This window comes from Micromys minutus, assembly GCF_963924665.1.
Source record: "Micromys minutus genome assembly, chromosome: 10".
In the NCBI taxonomy this organism is placed as follows: Eukaryota; Metazoa; Chordata; class Mammalia; order Rodentia; family Muridae; genus Micromys; species Micromys minutus.
This window is the reverse complement of record NC_137979.1, coordinates 22,708,161-22,729,610: the sequence shown is the minus strand read 5'-3', so window position 1 is coordinate 22,729,610 and position 21,450 is coordinate 22,708,161. Positions and strand designations below refer to the sequence as shown.

The 21,450-nt window shown below is 40.5% G+C and overlaps 1 protein-coding gene across 1 annotated transcript in view; it reads left to right on the top strand.

Annotated features, from left to right (window-relative positions):
* The window catches only part of LOC308425157 (NACHT, LRR and PYD domains-containing protein 1a-like), a gene marked incomplete at its 5' end in the record, with an annotated part of 64,351 nt that overhangs the window by 35,287 nt on the left and 7,614 nt on the right, over positions 1-21,450 (top strand). Inside the window, 7 exons of the mRNA XM_080922398.1 lie at positions 2,016-2,186; positions 2,919-3,089; positions 5,212-5,301; positions 7,404-7,495; positions 8,624-8,723; positions 10,136-10,359; positions 15,518-15,780. Coding sequence (XP_080778524.1) covers positions 2,016-2,186; positions 2,919-3,089; positions 5,212-5,301; positions 7,404-7,495; positions 8,624-8,723; positions 10,136-10,359; positions 15,518-15,780 — 1,111 coding nt within the window. The remainder of the gene's footprint in view (positions 1-2,015; positions 2,187-2,918; positions 3,090-5,211; positions 5,302-7,403; positions 7,496-8,623; positions 8,724-10,135; positions 10,360-15,517; positions 15,781-21,450) is intronic.

Below are 21,450 nucleotides of genomic sequence, written 5' to 3'. Positions count from 1 at the left end.
ATGGCCCATTTAGTTTAGATTTTCCAAATTTGTGGAGTTCAGGTTTTTAAAGTAAGAGCAAATGATTCTTTGAATTTAACCAGCATCTGTTCTTTTTATTTCTGATTTTGTTATAAAATTGGGATAGTCTATCTGCCCTTTACTTGATTGGAAAAGGTTTGTATATCTTGTTGAATTTCTCAAAAAGAAACTTAGTTTCATTAATTCTTTACATTGTTCTCTTTGTTTCTACTTTATTGATTTCAGCAGTGAGTTTGAATATTTCCTGCCATCTACTCCTCTTTGGTATATTTACTTCTTTTTGTTCTAGAGCTTTCAGCTGTGCTGATAAGTTGCTAGTAATGAGATCTTACCAGTTTCTTTTTGAAGGCAGTACTATGAGGTTTCCTCTTACCACTGTGTTGTTTCCCATAAGTTTGGATATGTTGTGCCTTCATTTTCATTGAATTCTAGATAATCTTTATTTATTTCTTCCTTGATCCAGTGGTCATGAGTAGACATTGAGTGTTCAATTTTCATAAATTTGTAGGCTTTCTGTTGTTTCTTTAATCCATGTTGGACAAATAAGTTACAGGGGGTTATTTCACGTTTCTTATATCTGTTGAGACTTGCAACTTTGTGCCCAAGTATATGGTCAATTTATGAGAAGGTTCAGTGAGGCACGGAGAGTTCTGAAGATTTTTTTTTTACTCTGTTAGGCCCATTTGAGTCAGAACATCTCTCAGTTCCACTGTTTCTCTGTTTAGTATTTGTTTGGATAACTTGTCCATTGGTGTTGAAGTTTTCCATTGTTAATGTGTGGAGTTTAATATGTGATTTAGGCTTTAGTAATGTTTCCTTTATAAATGTTAAATGTCATCTTGGTGGATGATTGATGAATATGAAGTGTTCTTCTCTATCTTTTCTAAAAATTTTGGTTGGAAGTCTATTTTATTAGATAATAGAATGACTACTATAGCCTCCTTCTTGGTTTCATTTGTTGAAAATAGTTTTTGAGCCTTTAACTCTAAGATATCTTGATGTGTGTTTCTTGCATGCAGCACAATGATGGATCCTGTTTTGACATCCATTCTGATAGTCTATGTCTTTTTATTGAAAAATTGAGTCCACTGATGTGGAGAGAGATTAAAGACAAATGATGTTCAATTTGTTTTATTTTGCTGTTGGTGGTGCTGTGTGTGTGTGTGTGTGTGTGTGTGTGTGTGTGTGTGTGTGTGTGTGTGTGTGTGTTTCCCTTGTTTTGGTTTTGCTGGTGTGAAATTGAAATTATTTATTTCTTAGATGTAGCCAATCTACTTAAATTGGAGTTTTCTTTCTACCATCTTCTGTAGGGCTGGATTTATGGATAGGTGGTGTTTAAATTTGGTTTGTCATGAAATATCTTGTTTTCTTCATCTGTGGAAATTAAAATTTTGGCTAATTCAAGTTGTCTGAGCTGGTCCCTTAGACACTGCAAGACATTTACCCAGGTCCTTTTGGCTTTTACAGTCTCAGTTGAGAGGTCTGATTAATTCTAATAGATATGCCTTCATGTGTTACCTGGCCTTTTTCCCCTTCAGTTTTAATATTCTTTATTTTTTTCTGTATATTTAGTGTTTTGATTATTATGTGGCAGGAAGATTTTCTTTTTGTTCTATTCTACTTAGTGTTTCACAGCGCCATCTTGTATGCTTGTAAGCATTTTTCTTTAGGTTATAAAACTATTCTTATAAACTTGTTGAAAAGATATTTCAGGGGCTTTGAGGTAAGAATCTTGTCCTTCTTCTATTCCTATTATTGTAAAGATTGGTCTTTTGAGAACATCCCAAATTTCCTGAATTTTTTGTGTCAGAATCTTTGTTGATTTATATTTTTCAGTTATTGCAGCAAAGGAATATGAAGAAGGCTAGTGAATTCTGGGATGGCATTCCAGTGACTGAGGCTCAGGCAGATAGAAACTCAATCTACTATGTGGGGCTGTGCACAGATGATACACATGCAAATCATATCCCACTGCAACCTCTCTCTCCCCTCAGATACAGATGGACCCCAATCACGAATGCCAGTTGGAAGATTTTCTTCTCCAATCTGAAATTCACCAGAAACCTACAGGAGCTAGACCTAAGTGGAAATCCAATGAGTGACTTTGCAGTGCAAAGTCTCTGTAAAACCCTGAAATATCCTGACTGCCAACTAAAGACCTTGTGGTGAGGCTGACCTGGGTTCTTTCATGAAGCAGGGGTAGATGGGAGGAGACTAAAGGGAAAGGATGTGTAGGGTGAGGTTTGGTATTATCGTGTATTCACTGAACTCCCATTACCCCACCTATATATAACTCATGCCAGGCTTGTTCAGATAGACAGTTGGAATTCTGTTCTTGGGAATCATGAGAAAATGCATTCATCAAAGAATCCCACTAACTAATGGCAACACTGGACTCATGAGGGCTTCAGCGGAGCACACTTCCTGAGGACATGGCTAAAGCAGAAGTGAAAAATACAGAGGCAAAGGGAAGCCTCGGGGCAGAAAGCTCCATGCCCAAGAAATGGCATCTCCCCATTTCCTCCTACCCTGTGCTCTTGAAATCAGACTTCTACTCTGTTTCTGTGGACTTTATCTTAAATAAGATCTCACTCAATGAATGAGATCACACCCTATTTTATATCTAGTGAATTTTATGCCACATGACTCTGGAAATATAGCAGTGAGCTATCCTGGGCTTCTGGAGCCCTGCCTTGACTAATGGCAGCAGAGCATTGGCCCTGACCTATATCCATTGTTCCTGCAGCTCAGCTGTGGAGAGCTTGGAATTATGTTCCTTTACACAAAGAACTAACCACTGGCAGCTCAACATGCCAAAGCTCAAAAAGGGAGACCTGAGATAAGTTCTCAAAAGCACTGAGCCCTAGAGAAGCTGACAGTGAGCATCTCCCATGCAGGCTTGTTGATTGTGGCCTCACATCCAGAAGCTGCTTACTCCTGGCCTCAGTGCTCAGTGCTGGCTCCAGGCTGACTGAGCTAGACCTGCAGCTGAATGACCTGGGAGATGATGGTGTGAAGCTGCTGTGTGGGGGGCTCAGGAATCGTGCCTGTAACCTACGCATCCTACGGTGAGCAAGCCCTGTAATTCCTTTCTAATAATAAGACAGGGGGAGAAGTTAAAAAATAGAAAAGAAAAGGTATAGATAATTCATACCCTGACTCTTGACCAGCAGTGTCACTTATACCCTGCTGGGTAAGTCACTGTCTTCTCAAAAACTCAGTTTTCACATATTTTAAATGGAATGTGATACCCCCCGTCTCATGAACATGAACTGTATATTACATAGTACATATGAAATGACATAGTATACATTTTTAAAAACAAAGACACTGGGTAAATAGCCAGGCATGGTGGAATCACATACATTGGCATTGCTATATATAGTAAGGAATTTCCAGGTTTTCTTTACTCCAGGGGAGTGTCTCCATCACTTACTGATTCATTAATTCATGTATGCATGCATTCATATTGAAATTGCTGTGTGCCAATCATTGGTGCAGGCCTTAGGAAATACACACAAACACATGGCTCTGTCCTTTGAGATATGTGGAAAGAGACAGACATTGATCACCCATCAGCCTGTGACTCTCTATTGACAAACTGCTGAATGCTGTGCACTCAACAATACTATGAAAGTATAATTCTATGAGAGAATTTTTCTGAATGGCCCAAGAGAGGTCTAAGGCCTGAAGGAGAAATAGGTCTTATTTAGCCAACAGGAGGCCAGAAGCCCAGGCTAAGGCAGAGGTGAGAAAGGCTCTGAAAAAAAAATGGGGTCTGAAATCATAGAAAGTCACAGGCATTGGCTATAGAAGCCTGAGAGAGTTTTCAGTACCTAGAGCTGTACCATTCCTCCTGGCCTAGAGTTCCACGCAAACTAATAAACATCCAAACTACAGCCCTGGAGATATGTGTCCTTCTCCACACAGCCCCTTCATGTTGTCTCTAAGCTACCCTACCTCTGGTCCCTCCACCTCTCCAGCACCAGTACACAGAAAGTTTCTAGAGAACACTTCTTAGAGGTTGCTTGTCAATGTTTTTCATAAGCTCAGGAAACTACAGAGGCTCTAAACCCAGAGCCTGCTGGTTCTTCCAGCCAACAGGAAGAGTCTGACAAACCTGTGTCCTGGGATTTCCCTCTGTCTGACCTTCGGCAGCAACTCCCAAGCCTTGGGAGTAGTTTTGCAGTGAGGATTCTTATCTCCACACCTCTGGTAGCTGAAACAGGCCCAGCTGGTTGACACCTTTGTTCACCAACATATTTTCAGGCATGTCTGTTCCTCACACACTGAAGAACATGTGCTGAACTGGCCCCTGCCGTAGATCTGCCTTCCAGAAAGCTCAGTTACATGTGAATTCTTAGCTATCTCCCTCCATCTTAAAGACAAAACAATCTTCAACTTAAATGTTCTATCACCTTGCCCACAAAATAACTTGGTGTCATTGCACAGCCTCTGAGAGGAGGAGACTTTCCCCTCCTGCCTTGTCTGTGCCTCACAGCAGGCAGAGTGGGTGTAATGTGTCCATACATAGGAACTGAGGCTCTGGAACCCAGAGAAGTCAGGCACTGCTCTAACACCATCAACAGCCCTGCAACTCGAGGGCCATAAGAATGGACCTGAGGCCCTTGGTAGCGGCTTCTGTGTAAGGACAAGCTTTCCTTCGTTCGCACTAAAGAAATGGAAGGGGAGGGGAGAATGGAACCAAGGCTCTTTCCATCAAGGAGAATGTCCATGAAACCTGGCATCCCAGCACTATGTGTTCATCTTGGAGAGCTGCCCAGAATCCCTCTTTAAATCCCTAAAAGAGGTGCCTTTTGCCAACAAGAGGCTCCTTTCTACACACATGTTCCCCTCCCTGGTACAGTCTATTTCCAATGACTGGCCTGTGAAAAGGAGGTATAAATGGCCAGCCCCCTCATTTTTGCTCTGGATTGTTCCAAAGATTCTCTTCTTATATTCAGATCTCACTAAACACTAAGTCCCACTGACTGCCTCGTGGTCACACTTTTTTCTCTCGGCCTGCTGCTCTCCCCTCCACCTTTGTCCTAACTTTTGATCAAGGATAAGATTGAATAAGCCTCCTCATGGATTCCAACCACAGACAACAGAGTCCAGGATCCTGGACTCTGGCTTCTCAAGATCCTGTGGTGGATCCCAGAAGAAACCACCCCTATCTTGTGCTTGTAGTTTGGACCAGGCATCTCTCAGTGACCAGGTGATTACAGAGCTCAGGAACCTGGAGGCAAAGAATACGAAGCTGCTCATCACCAGCACATGGTAAGGGGGTAGAAAAAAATCCCTCTGGGCAACCCTGGTCCTATATGGCTGTTTAAAAGCTGAGAGTTCAAAGAGTCCTGATGTGGGAAAGACACAGAGAGCTTGGGAGAAACCAGAGAACCACAGTGGCTGAAGCAAGAAAGGATTCTGCATATATGGAGGTTGTATTTTTTTCTTTAGCAAAAAAAAATAGAATTATACAACACACCCACTTAAGCCCATCCATCAGGAAAAAAAAATAAAAAACAAGAAAGGGTGAGTTTGTGCGATGTCCTCTTGGAACAGCAAGTGTGATGAGCAATGAAACCAAAAACCACAGTGATTAAAGACATTAAAAAATACTTAGAGAAGAAAACACTCTGTGTATCACCATTGCAACTCTGATGCTCAGACAGACAGATACTTTAAAAGGAATGTGCATGCTCCCCAACACATACGCACAAACATAGGTACACACACATGCACACACACACACACACACACACACACACACACACATGTGCATAAGCACAAGCACACTACTATGGATTATGAAACCTCAGGGAAGGAAGAATCCAATTCCACCCCCAGGGACTGTGCCAAATTCTAATTTTTTGGTACAATTCAGTTCATGACCATGAATTCCACCTCTTCTCAAATTTCTAGATTTTGTGCCTCGTGTGAAATGGAGGGGTCTCTAGTTACAGGAGGGTCTCCCATTCATTGAGCAAACATTCCTGCAGAAGCATTATGCATCATGCATGACTTAGGCATCTGAGGGCACATTCATGAACAAGGCAGACATGGCCCAACGTTTACTACCCCAGTCCAGTGAAAAGAGAACACTTCTTCCCCCACTGTCCACATAATTTTATGAGGGGGCTCTGGGAGTGCAATGGTGGTCTGTCTTGACCTCATCCAAAACTGAGATAAGCTGTGGTGACATCTCAAAGATGAGAAATCTGGGAAGAGCTGAGAACAAGAAAACACCAGGCATAGAGGAAGGAAGCAAAGAGAGCAGCTCCTTAGAGTGAGAAGAAACATATAGAAACCTTCAGCTCTGCTTCACCATCATCTGTAGGATCCACAGAAATGCAGATTCTCGGGCCCCACTCCATCTCTACTGACTCAGAACTTTGGGTAGGGCAGCTTCCTTCAATGAGATTTCTGACTTACCAAGCTATCCAGGTGATACTTGGACATGGTAATTTGAGAGTCACTGGTCAAGAGGACAGTGAGTAGGGAAGGGTGGCATAGAAGGCCCTGGAATGGACAAGAACCAGAGTAAGAATAATGGCCCATTCCAAGAAACTTCAACTTCTGCCCAGAGGCAATGAGAGGCATTCCATAGCCTCAGTCATAAAGTGTCACCTCCTCTCATGTTTTATGGTCAGCTACTTTACAGAATCAGAAATATCTGTCAGAGGATGTGGGCAGTGGCTCACACCCTAGGACTCGGATGGAGGTTTTGTGGCTGGAGTATATAGATCAGAAAGGGGAAGATGTTTAAAAGGTGTTGTCTGTCTTATTAGCATTCCGAGTGAGTGATTGTTGGTTTGTTTTCTGTGGCTATAACCTAATGCCTGACACTGGCACCACATATAAAGAACAGAGTTCTTTTTCTTGCAGTTCTAGATATAAGGAAGTGCGAGGGCAGGGACTCCCCATCTAGAGAAGCCCTTCTTGCTCTTCCAGCTCATTTCACAACATGGAATGTTGAGAGCAAGAAGTTAAGCCCTTTTGTAGCAATCTGGTCAAGGCACTGGAATCCACCTCTGTGATGATGATATTGACACCTTATTGAACATATAACCCTCATGATCTCATTGTGACTGACCCTTCACTCTATGAGTACAGTGACATTGCATTGGTTATTAACTTTCTAATATGTAAACACTGGGAAACACAATTATATAAACCAAAGGAGGTGTTGAGATTGACCTGGTTCTGGCACCATGGATGCCAGGAAGATGAGAGCCTTCATAGAGTTGTGGGTAAAAGAAGAAGCATGAGACAGAGTTAAAAGCCAGATGGGCTAGATTTTGTGGGGGGATGCTGTGCACACAGGGTAGGTCCTCTGTGATTTTCCTGATATCTGAGGGTAAGAATATGTCTGTGTGTAGGAAGCCGCATGTAATGGTCGCTTCTGCAAACATGGATAAAGAAGAAGTGGGTCATACCCCAACCTCATGCAAGCAGCAGCAACAACAATCAGGTATGTTTATTGATCAGACCCAGAGCCTGTAAGTATTGGATGCAAGAGTATGTGCATGGAGAAGACGTCATTTCTCTTTCATGTTTGAATTCTTTATTTCATACACAAGTACTATATTTACATAATTTCTGCTCCTCCGTGTATTCAATCCATTTCCTTGTGTGTTCTATTCACAAACTCTCAAATTCCCGACCTCTTCTTTAATATTATTGTTCTTAAATATATGTGTGCACACACTTCTGTATACCTATGTATACAGAAATACAATGTAATGAGTCCATTTACTGTTTGTCATGTATACATGTTCAAGGGTAGCCACTTAGGATTGGATAACATACGTAGTAACCCTTGCATGGGGAAGATTGTTGTTACCTCTCTCCTACCAACTGTTAAGTGCCTATAGTTCTTCACTTTGACAAAGAACATTATGAGATTTCCTTCATCCACATTAGCATGTCAACTACTGTTGTCATTAAGAAGACCTTATTGAAACAGTGATATTTTATGGACGTAAATTCCCTGTCCTATACAAAAAAAATTTATCTGCAATAAATGTCCTGGAGTTGGTCATCATTTTTATCCACTCTGACGTGAAACAGTACAGGCTCACTATAAACAGAAGACTCGCCCCTTGCAAGGCCTTCTACACCTAGAAACCAGAGGGAGCATTATGTCCTTCTCTATCAGCCTTGGAGGCTACAGCTGCCCCTCTCTCAAGTCTGTGGCTTGTATCAGGCTCTGTACCAGGGCTCCCTGTCTCATTCTGATCTGCTGTGGCCTAGGACTCATCTCTCTATCCCTGCTCAGACATCCTTGGCATTTAATTCTTTTCTCAATAAACATACACATACACACACACACACACACACACACACACACACACACGCGCGCGCGCGCACATGCGCGCGCAGGTAGCCTATGAACAAGTGATACAGACTGAAGATGCACTTCTTGATAAGGCGTAAGCTGGTCATTCTAGAAAAAGGTTCAATCGTGCACATTACTGGGGAAGTCCAGGTAGATGAGACTGAACAAAACAGAGTGACCATTGGTAGCCTGTTCTACAGGAGTGGTGCTCAGGATTTGTAATATTAAAGACCTTTCATCCATGCTTTCCTGTCTTTACAGGAGACAAACCCATGGAACCTCTGGAGACTGATGATGACTTCTGGGGTCCTACAGGACCTGTGGCTACTGAGGTGCTTGACAGAGACAGGAGCTTATACCGGTGAGTGAGCTTTGCATGACAGGGGCTGGTTTTTCCCAGTCTACCTTCCATAAAAGACCCGCACAGATAGAACTGCCCGAGTCCCTACTGTAATGTTTTCTTCCTTTGCCAATACAGGAGGCAAGGGCATGACAGCAATAATAATTTGTGGCTGTTATAAAAATAGGGTTCTTCTTCAAAACTTTTTTAAAAATATAAAATAAGAGACCACAAGTACTTTCCTGTCCAGTTCTTCCAATCTGTTAACCACCTCCAATTCGTTTCAACTACACTCAATCTTTCTTTCTAAACACTGTCACAGTATTGGGACAGTACAGCTGTCACAGTATTATATGGCCAAGACACCATATGATTTTACCCACAATAATTTCACTAGGCATCCGCCATGATTAAGATAGGTCCTAGTCTTCCACAACTAGCACACCATTATCACATCAACTGTCCTGGCCTGAGTCCGTCATTTTATCTAAACAGTCTATGGTCACCTTTGCTCATTATCTAAAATGTGGTCTTTCTGGGGATTTATTTATTACTGCTGTACGTAGCATCCCTCTCCTCATTACACTGGAGTTCTTTTGTCCTTAGATTCACCTTAAATTTCTGTACTCACTGTGCTCCCGCTTTCACTAACAACCATTTTGTGCCAAGAATACCCTGAAGCTGAGAACAAGAGTGTGTGTACAGTAGCCGTGTCCTCCAATTATAGTCTCAAGAATAATGACTGACTAAATGCACAACAATGGTGTCTTCCACAACCTGTTACCCCCCTCCAACACTGTCACTTTTCATTTCCTCCCAAAGAAACTGGCACTTGTCTACCCAACAGTTGCCAAACAGAAAGTGTTGAGAAACAACTGAAGATCTTGGGAAAGCCTTGTTTTGGGGCCAACAATTTACCACAGTTATCATCAGATAGACTCTCATTATTGGGAAATATACGCTTTAAAAACATAAACACTAAAACCTGAAGATATACCTGATTGATTGAGCCAGCCCTTGTATAGTGTACACAAAGTCTTTGGTTTATTTCCCAAACATAGCACTCATGTGTACACTCATATACAAACACAAACACACACACACACACACACACATGCACGCACGTGCACACACACATTTCACAATCATCATCATCAACAGGAAAAGCTGACTTCTCCCTACGTATGTTATTGGGAGTTGGCATTAAATTACTCAGAACTCACAGTTCTCTAAGATGGTGTTGTCATTGACCCAATATACAGATGAGGAAATAGACTGGGGCGGGGGGATAAATGGATAATCAGGGATTCACATAGACAGCAGAGAAACAAAACTCAGAGCCAGCTGCCTGAACCTGAACCTGAGTTCTGCACTGGAACTAACACAACAGATGAGTGCTAGTTTGAACTGGTGTCTGCCCCTCCCACTTCCAGAGTTCAATTGCCCATGGCTGGTTCCTACCACTGTCCCAGCACAGGACTTCACTTTGTGGTGACAAGAGCAGTGACAATTGAGATTGAATTCTGTGACTGGAGCCAATACCTTGTTGAGACTCACGTGCAACAGAGTTACATGGTGGCTGGACCTCTGTTTGACATCAAAGCTGAGCAAGGAGCTGTGGCTGCTGTGTACCTCCCTCATTTTATGGCTCTCCAAGGTAAGCAAGGGAAACATAAGAATTAATGTGGTAATAATGGGTGGACTTAATAGGTCATATAGGAACTGCAGGATAGTGGGTGATAAAGAAGTGTTCCATGGTTTTCTTAGTGAGGCAGAGCAGTTTACCAAGGTAGACAATGAGGTGTTTTGTCATTCTGTTTGGTCTGATGTATCTTCTTTGAATCACATGTCTCTTAACTTTATAACTTTATTTCTGTTTTACCAGAAAGAGTCCATAATTAAAAAGTGATGACCTCAGTGGCAATATTAACTGATGATTATCAAGTACTCTTTAAAAACTATGCCCCTAAATCTGTACTGTTTCTGCTCAGATGGAAGGTTATCCTGGGACTTGGAAGCCCAGGAACCATACAACTCTGAGGGGAGAAGATATTCTAAAGGAAGAGTATCCTGAGACATGGGAGCCCAGAAACTACACAGCCCTGAAGTGGGACAGTGGAGAGTGTCCCAAGGGAAGGTTATTTTAAGACATAGGAGCTCAGGAACCAATAGCTCTTGAGAGGAAGTATCCTCAGCAAAGACATTGCAGCTCCCAGAGGAGGGTATCCCCAGCTGAGCGGAGGATCTCGGGAGCCTCAGCCCTGCTTCTTCTCTTTGTGTCTTCTTCTCTTCATTGATTCTTGTCTTCCTGGCTTCTTCCAACTGGAGAGTAAAACCAGGTAGAAAATCCCATGAAAATATTTATTAGAGGGTCCAAGGTCTGGAGTGATAAATCCAGAAATGATTGCCCTTTTCTCCCAGGAGGAGACAGCAAGGAATTGAACTATAGACAGGACATTTATAGGAGTTTTCAGGGGGTGAAGATTTTTAGGGCAGAGATTTCCAGATTTGGGGTTGATGGGATTTCAAGTCCTGAGCTTGGGGAGCTAAGGATGTGTGCCTTTTCCTGTTTAGGGATTGGTGGAGTTTTTGTGCTCAAGGATAGGTGGGGGTTTGTGGGAAGGAAGTTCAGGGATTGGTGGGGTTCTCTTCTCAGGAATTAGTAACTTTTTTCACTTCCCTTTCCCTCCATTGGACTCATGGGTTAGGGTGGGAAGTCCTTCCTGGCTGCAGACAACTTTTAATGAGACATCATTTCTGTGGGGCTCCTGGGGAGGCTGGGGAGGAGATACTGCCACTGTGGACAGCTCCTGTAGGACAACTCCTGCCTCAAAGTTTCACCAAGTTAAAGCAGATGAGAAAGTGTAATTACAGTGGACAGTTCCTCAGGGCAGAATGAAATCTGAGGTATCCTGGTGCTGCAATTTTGATGGGAGCTGCCATTTTGGATAGCTTGGGTGGGACATTTTATTGCAGCAACCATAGGAAGAAGGAGCCTGCCACTGCTTTGAAGAGGTTTTCCAGGGTGAATCTTGGAAACTATGAAGAACATTTGTTACTCAGGGTCAACCAACACTGTAAGCCATTACACTTCTACAGATGTGGAAAAAATGTCACCACATTCCATTTAAGGACTAGAGCCACTAAAGAAGAGCATTCTGAGTATAGAGAGAACTCATAAAGTGTTCCAACCACAATGATCTCCAAAGATTCCTTCAGAAAATGATCTGATAAACACAGGATTTCCAATGAATGATATCATTAAAAGTGATTACCACAGTCTGTGATCCCAGCACTCTGAAGGCTGAGGCAGAAGAAATTAGAATTCAAGGAAATTCTAGACCACACAAGCAGACTCTACCAAAAAAAAAGCAATAATAACAAGAAAACCAGGAGTGGTAGTACTTTCTCTCTTGCTTCAAACAGTACAACAATAGGCTCACCATAGACACCCGTAAAATACAACTTACAGCAAAGTAAAAAGGTGTTGTTCGTAGTATGAAAATGATGAGTAGCAGGTGGCAGGAACATAGGGATGATACAATAATAGACAGATGTACACACACACACACACACACACACACACACACACACGAAAGAACACACACATGAACTCACCCTCATCTATGTGTCCCTCATGACCTGCAGGAGTTGGGAGAACTAGCCCTAGGGTCATGAGTAGCAGGTGGCAGGAACATAGGGATGATACAACACAGAGATGTACACACACACACGAAAGAAAACACACATGAACTCACCCTCATCTATGTGTCCCTCATGACCTGCAGGAGTTGGGAGAACTAGCCCTAGGGTCATCATGATGGGTGAGTTGGCTAGACCCCTGACTAGCCACAACACTTGGGACAGCCAGTCCTGCAGCTTGCCTGGATATCACATTAGTTCTTGCTCTGATCAAGGTGGAGTGGGTGAGCCAGTCCTGAGTACACAGTGAAAGAGTGCTGGCCCCACCACCCATCTACAATGAAGTAGCATGTGCCAACAGCAGAAGAGATGTACTCTGCCCTCTTGCCCCTTGCCTCCTGAGGCAGTCCAGAAAGCTGACTCTAGGATCATGAAAATAGGCCCTTTAACAGGGACCATATCAAGTTCTCAAGTGACATTGCTTTAAATCATAACAATATTATCTCTCTCTCTAAAATTTCAGTTTCATCTCATCCTGAAAAATACAATCTGGTTTCAAAAGTCCCATTAGACCTTAATGATTTCAGGAGTTTAATAGTCTGCATCTAAACATAGATGCAAGGCAATACCTTAACCATGAGCTCGTATGAAATAAAAACAAGTTCTTACTTCTAACATGCAATGGCAGAGAATAAACACTGACATTCCAACATGAAAGAATCACAGCAGAGCAAGGAATGCACAGACCACAGCAAGACAAACTCCAGCATCAGAAATTCTGCAGCTTCATGTCCAGCCATGGAGCTCACGGTATCATTCACTGGACTCCAAAGAACTGAGATAGCTCCACCTCTCCAGTTCTAAACTGAAACATACACAGACTCTCTGTTAGGCCCTGTCTCTACTCCTGCCTAAAATTTTATTTAGCCAAAAAAATGTGGTTCTGGTTTCTTCAGCGTCCTAGGATTTACATTCTCCCTTAGACTTCACTTTCAATGGTTCATAGAATGACCACCAAGGACCTACTAAAAGGATCTTCGACTCAGACACACTGCCTGGCCTCAGCTGCTATCTAAAGCTACGCATTCTGACTCAATGATCCCTCTCAAAATACCATCTTTCAAGCATAAACATTTATATGGATGACACTGCCAGGTTCTAGTGACAGCTTTGAGATGTGGCCACACCGATAGCTGTATTATGTGATGACCTTAGGGAAATACTTGAGTGTTTTTGGAAGAGAGAAAACCATCAGTTAAGATTTTTCTGCATTTAAATGAAGATTTTGCCCTCAAGATACCTTTTCAGTTTCTACAGTACAATACAGCTTTCCCTTCTGTGATGATCTCTAACGATTACAGCTGATTTTGAAGAATCATTCGGAAAGTTTCTTGTCAATAAACTTCTCCTGAGAAATTAGTCCCGTATATTTAAATTCAACTTCACTCACATTCAGAGCATTTACAGAATAAATATACATTCTTGACCAAAGTGTACCATGAATAGATTCTCTCCACTTAAATTTCCCAATAAAAACATTTTTACTCTCTGTAACCACATGAGCCTCCACTGACTCTCTCAGCATTCTTGTCTTTCCTAAATTCTCAAGAACATTACCATAAGCTCTACTCTCAGGATAATAGAGTATTTCTAGCCCTATGTTTCAAATTCTTTAATATTCTATCCAAAAAAATTCAGCTCCAGATGCCTAAGAACCACTTGTTTTAGCTGGTTTTTAATTATTGTTTTTAATTGTATATTTTCTGTATTTACAATTCAGGTGTTATGCCCTTTCCACCAATCCCATAACCCTTCCCTAACCCACTGCCTCCATGAAGATGCTCCCTTTTCCAACCTCCCTCCCCTACCTCAGCATTCTCCTACACTAGGAAAATGACCCTTTGCTGGACCAAAGTCTGCTTTTTTTAATATCAAGAACCCAACTCCTGGTATCAGCTCTCTGTCCAGATTTTACTTGTAAATCAAAAAAAAAAAAATCTGACCAAAGAAACTCAGAAGAAAATAGACTTATTTTGCCTCATATTTCAGAGTTAATCATGACATGGAAGTCTGAGAACATAGAGGTATGGCACCTAGTAAACTCGCATCGACAGATGGGGAACAGAGAACAGTGAATACTTGTGTTTATGTAACATTCTCTATTTAACACAGTCCTGAATCCTAGTCCATGAAATGATGTTACCAACCTGGGAAATATCTTCCCAAATGAGTTACCTCAATCAAGATAATCTCCTTCTATTATGCCTCCAAGCCTAGATCCAAGGTAATACTAGATTTTATTAAGTACACATTAAAGATTAATCATTCCAGTAATCCATACAGCTTTTTCTTCAGTGGACAAAGGAGCCCTGGTACTCATTCATAACAGCAAAACTGTTCTGCAACAAAGACGTTTGTGGACACTACAAAATCCTCAAACAATAAGGTTGGTGATGGCAGCACCTTGAGGAATATAAGGATTGTCAAGTTTCTGGAAGAAGCCTCTTTGTAGAATCCATAAAGAAGTCCATCATGAATCCCCACTCCACAGTGAATATACAGCAGCTATGCAGGGACAAGGTCAAAGCTATCTCCTAATGAGAAGCAGTCTGCATGAGTCACTCCTGGAAGCAAGTCACACTTACCCTGCCTGACGTAGTGAATTTGTCGTGAGGAAACTGTTGATAGTTCTGTGATAATGTCACTGGAAGTTAATTAGTAAACATTACTTTTTTCAGTTTTTCTCATAAATATAAAAATTAATACAAACTAAGTAGAAATCATAATCAAGACAGATTATAGAAGAAAAACTTTATAGGAGCTTACACTTTCAGGGGATGTTTCAAAGACCCTGATGCAAAGGAGCCTGGCAGCAGGCAGGCAGGCATGGCACTGGAGCTTATAGCATGAGCTGGGAGCTTGCATTCTGATGAAAGAGGAAAAAAACAATAATTGTATGATCTTTGCAAACCTCAAAGCTCACCAGCAATGCAGCTTCTGAAACAAGGGAATGCCTCCTAATCCTTCCTAAGTAGTTCCAACAAATAGCGTAGCCCATTCTCATTCAAACCACAATTTTGCAGTCATTCTAAATCATTGGATACTAGCTTACCAGCCCAGTATGTATCAACAGAAATATTAAATCTACATCTCTTGAATCTCTTCTTTCACAGATGAAATGATGGACAGCTCCTTGTTCCATGTTGCCCACTTTCAAGAACATGGGATGGTCCTAGAAGCACCAGCAAGGGTGGACAAGCATTTCGCAGTACTGGAAAACCCAAGATTCTCCCCAATGGGAGTTATACTGAGACTGATTGATGCTGTCAGACAGTTAATCCCCATCACTTCCATCACACTGATCTACTATCACCTCTATCTTGAGGACGTCACCTTCCACCTTTACCTGGTCCCCAATGACTGCACTATTCGGAAGGTGACATTGAAGGGACAATATGGGTCCATGACGGGCAAACAGAATTTGAGTTATAGCTAGTGAGCCAGCCCCTTGGAGAGATTCTGAGCTAAGGATTGAGATACATATGGGAAAACTGCTGTACCCATACAATTCTGCCTTCTTTTTACCCCACATACCAGAGACTCACTCAACTGTCTTTGAAGCAAATTTACTAATCACAAAACACCCTCTAAAGCATCTTTCCACCCACCAAAAGGATGAAAATGTTCTATGCACCACCTGCAGCAACTTTTTAATGGATATTTTCTTTATTTGCATTTAAAATGTTATCCCTTTCCTGGATTCCCCATAGGAAGTTCCCATTCATCCCTCCCCTGCTTCTATGAGGGTGCTCACCACCAACCCACAAACTCCCTCCTGCTTCACAACCCTGGCATTCTCCTACACTGAGTAATTGAACATTCACAGGACCAAGGCCTGCTCCTCCCATTGATGCCCAATAAGACCATCCTCTGCTACATATGCAGCTATAGCCATGGGTACCTCCATGTGTAATCTTTTGTTGGTGGTTTAGTCCCTGGGAGCTCTGTGGAGTCTGGTTGGTTGGCATGTTTGTTCTTGCTATAAGAATTCAAACCCCTTCAGCTTCTTCAGTCCTTTCTCTAACTCCTTCATTGGGGACCCCATGCTAAGTCCAATGGTTGGCTGCAAATATCTGCCTCTGTATATGTCAGGCTCTGTGCAGAACCTCTCAGGAGATAGCTATATCAGGCTCCTGGCAACAAGCACTACTGGGCATCCACTGTAGTATCTGTGTTTGATATTGTATATGGGATGGATGCCTAGGTAAGGCAGTCTATGGATAACCTTTTCTTCAGTCTTTGCTCCACAGTTTGTCTCTGTATTTTCTCGGGTGAGTATTTTTGCCCCTTTGAAGAAGGACTGAAGCATTCACACCTTGGTCTTCCTGCTTCTTAAGCTTCCTGAGGTCTGTGAATTGTATCTTGGGTATTCCAGACTTTTGGGTTAACATCAACTTAGAAGTGAGTACATAGCATGTGTGTTCTTTTGTGACTGGATTACCTCACTCAGGATGATATTTTATAATACCACTCATTTGCCAAAAAAGGTCAATGTTTTTAATAGCTGAGTAGTACTTCATCGTATAAATGTACCACATTTTCTGTATCCACTCCTTTGTTGAAGAATATAAAAGTTCTTTCCAGCTTCTGGATATTATAAATAAGGCTACTATGAACATAGTGGAGCTTGTGTCCTTATTATATGTCAGAGAATTTTGGGGTATATGCCCAAGAGTTGTATAGCTGGGTTCTCAGGTAATACTATGTCCAATTTTCTGAGGAACTCAGGCTGATTTTTACAGTGATTGTACCATCTTGCAATTCCACCAACAATGGAGGAGTATTCCTCTTTCTCCACAACCTTGCTAGCATTTGTTGTCACCTGAGTTTTTAATCTTAGCCATTTGACTGGTGTAAGGTTGAATCTCAGGATTGTTTTGGTTTGCATTTCCCTGATGACTAAAGATTTTGAACATTATTAAGTGCTTCTAGCCACTGCTATTCCTCAGTTAAAAATTCTTTGTTTAGCTCTCTTCCACATTGCAGTGAGGTTATATGATTTTTTGGAGTCTAACTTCTTGAGTTCTTTTATGTATTGGATAGTATCCCTCTATCAAATGTAGGATTGGTAAAGATCTTTTCCCATTCTGTTGATTGCTGTTTTGTCCTAATGACCATACCCTTTGCCTTACAGAAGCTTTGCAATTTTATGAGGTCCCATTTGTCAATTCTTTATCTTAGAGTGTAAGCCATTGGTGTTCTGTTCAGGAAATTTTCCCCAGTGCCTATATGTTCAATGCTCTTCTCCACTTTCTTCTCTATTAGTTTCAGTGTATCTGGTTTTATGTGGAGGTCCTTGATCCACTCAGATATGATCTTTGTACAAGGCGATAAGAATGGATCAATTTGCATTCTTCTACATGCTGACCACCAGTTGAACCAATACCATTTGTAGAAAATGCAATCTTTTTTCAACTGGATGGTTTTAGCTCCATTGTCAAAGAACAAGAGTCCATAAGTGTGTAAGTTGATGTCTGGATCTTCAATTATATTCCATTGATCTGCCTGCCTGTCTCTGTACCAGTACCATACAGTTTTTATCATTATTGTTCTGTAATACAGCTTGAGGTCAGGGATGGTGATTCCCTCAGAAGTTCTTTTATTGTTGAGAATAGTTTTCACTATCCCAGGTTTTTTGTTGTTCCAAATGAATTTGCAAATGGCTCTTTCTAACTCTATGAAGAATTGAGTTGGAATTTTGATGAGGATTACATTGAATCTGTAGATTGCTTTCAGCAAGATGGCCATTTTTAAAATGTTGATCCTTCTAATCCATGAGCATGAAAGATCTTTTTATCTTCTGAGATCTTCTTCAATTTCCTTCTTTAGAGATTTGAAGTTCTTGTCATACAGATGGTTCACTTGCTTTGTTAGGGTCAAACTAAGGTATTTCATAGTTTTTGTGACTATTGTGAAGGGTATCTTTTCCCTAATTTCTTTCTCAACATGTTCGTCCTTTGAGTAGAGGAAAGCTACTGATTTGTTTGAGTTAATTTTATATCTAGCTACTTTGCTGAAGTTGTTTCTCAGCTGTAATGGTTCTCTCGTGGAATTTTTGGGGTCACTTAGTATACTATCATATCATCTTCAAATAGTGATATTTTGACTTCTTTCTTTCCAATTTGTATCCCTTTGACTTCCTTTTGCTGTCTAATTGCTCCGGCCAGAATTTTCAGTACTAAATTGAATAGGTGGGGGAGAGTGAGCAGCCTTGACTGGTCCCTCATTTTAGTGGGATTGCTTCAGGTGTCTCACCAGTTAGTTTGATGTTGTCTACTGGTTTACTGTATATTACTTTTACTATGTTTTGTGTATTGCCTTGAATTCCTTATCTTTCCAATACTTTTAACATGAAGGGGTGTTAAATTTTGTCAAATCCTTTCTCGCCATCTAATGAGATGATCATGTGGGTTTTTTTTCCTTTGAGTTTGTTTATATAGTGGGTTACATTGATGGATTTCCATATATTGAACCATCCCTGCATCCCTGAGATGAAGCCTACTTGATCATGATAGATGATAGTTGTGATGTTTTCTTGGATTTATATTTCAAGAATTTTATTGAGTATTTTTGAATTTATATTCATATGGGAAATTGGTATGAAGTTTTCTTTCTTTTTTGGGTCTTGTGTGGTTCGGGTATAAGCATAATTGTAGCTTCATAGAAGGAAGTAGATAGTGTATATTCTGTCTCTATTTTGTGAAATAGTTTGGAGAGCGTCAGTATTAGGTCTGTTGTAAAGATCTGATAGAACTGTCCAATAAACCCATCTGGACCTAGAGTGTTTTTGAACCTGGGCTTTTTTTTGGGGAGGGGGGGAGAATTTTAGTTTCTATTTCTGTAGGGCTTATGGGACTGTTCAAATGGTTTATCTGATCTTGATTTAACTTTGGTACCTGGTATTTGTCTGGAAAACTTGTCTATATCCCCCAGATTTTCCAGGGGTTTTTCTTTGAGTATAGGTTTTTATAGTAGGATCTGATGATTTTTTTAATTTCCTGAGTTTGTGTTGTTTGTGTTTCCCTTTTCATTTCTGATTTTGTTAATTTGGATACTGTCTCTGTGCCCTCTGGATAGTTTGGCTAATGGTTTATTTTTCTTGTTGATTTCTCAAAGAACTAGCTCCTGGTTTTATTGATTATTTGTAAAGTTCTTTTTGTTTCTACTTGGTTGATTTTAGCTCTGTCCATTATTATTTCCTGCTGTCTACTCCTCTTGGTATATTTGCTTCTTTTTGTTCTAGATCTTTTAGGAATGCTGTTCAGCTATTAGTATATGCTGTCTCAAGTTTCTCTTTGGAGGCACTAGGAGCTATGAGTTTTCCTCTTAGCGCTGCTTTCATTGTATCCCATAAGTTTGGTTATGTCCTGCCTTCATTTTCATTACATTCTAAAACTTTTTTAATATCTTTCTTTATTTGTTCCTTGACCAAGTTATCATTGAGTGGAGTGCAGTTCAGCTTCAATGTATATGTGGGATTTCTGTCATTTTTGTTGTTGTTGAAGGCCAGTCTTAGTCTATGGTGATCTGATAGAATGTATGGGGTTATTTAAATATTCTTGTAACTATTGAGGCCTGTTTTGTGACCAATTTTATGGTCAGTTTTGGAGAAGGTAGCATGAGGTACTGAAAAGAAAGTATTCTTTTGGTTTAGGATTAAACGTTCTATAGAAATCTGTTAAGTCCATTTGGTTCGTAACTCCTTTTAGTTTCGCCTTGTCTCTGTTTAGTTTTCCATGATCTGTCCAGTGATGAAAGAGAGATGTTGAAGTTTTCTGCTATTATTTTGTGTGTTGCAATGTGTGCTTTGAGCTTTAGCAAGTTTTCTTTTATGAATGTAGGTGCCTTGTATTTGGAGCATAGATATTCAGAATTGAGAAATCATGTGGATGGATATATCCTTTGATGAGTATGAAGTGTCCCTCCCTATCTTTTTTAATAACATTTGTTTGAAATCTATTTTTCTATATTAGAATGGCTACTCCAGCTTATTTCTTGGGACCATTTGCTTTCAAAATTGTTTTCCAGCATTTTACTCTGAGGTAGTGTCTGTATTTGTCACTGAGGTATGTTTCCTTATATGCAGCAAAATGCTGGGTCCTCTTTATGTATCTAGTCTGTTAGTCTATGTCTTTTTATTAGAGAATTGAGTCCATTGATGTTGAGAGATATTAGGGACCAATAATTGTTGTTTCCTGTTATTTTTGTTGTTAGAGGTGGAATTGTGTCTTTGTAACCATCTTCATTTTTGTTAGTTGAAAGAAGATTGCTTTCTTACTTTTTCTAGGGTTTAGTTTCCCTCCTTGTGTTGGAGTTTTCCATCTATTATCATTTGCAGAGCTGGATTCATGGAAAGATATTGTATAAATTTAATTTTGTCATGAAATATCTTGGTTTCTCTATCTATGTTAATTGTGAGTTTTTCTGGGCATAGTACCGTGGGCTGGCATTTGTTTTCACTTGGGGAGTTTATGACATCTACCCAAGATCTTTTGGATTTTAGCATTTCTGGTGAGAATCCTGATGTAATTCTGATAGATCTATCTTTATATGTTACTAGACCTTTTTCCCTTTCTACTTTTTTATTATTTCTTTGTTTTGTGCATTTGGTGTTTTAATTATTATGTGATGGGAGAAATTTCTTTTCTGGTCCAATCACTTTTGAGTTCTGTAGGTTTCTTGTATGTTTATGGGCATCTCTTTTGTCAGGTTAGGGAAGTTTCCCTCTATAATTTTATTGAAGATAGTTACTGGATTTTTAAGTTGGTGATCTTTGCTCTTTTTTATACCTATTATCCTCAGGTTTGATTATCTCATTGTGTCCTGGAGTTTTGTATATTTTAAGTTTGGACCTTTTTGCATTTAAAAATTACTTTGACTGTTCTGTCAATGTTTTATATGGCATCTTCTGCACCTGACATTCGCTCTTTCATCTCTTGTATTCTCTTGCTGATACTTGCATCTATGACTTCTTATCTCTTTCCTGTTTTCTATCTCCAAGTGTGTGTCCCTTTATGACTTCTTTATTGTTTCTTTTTTAATTTTT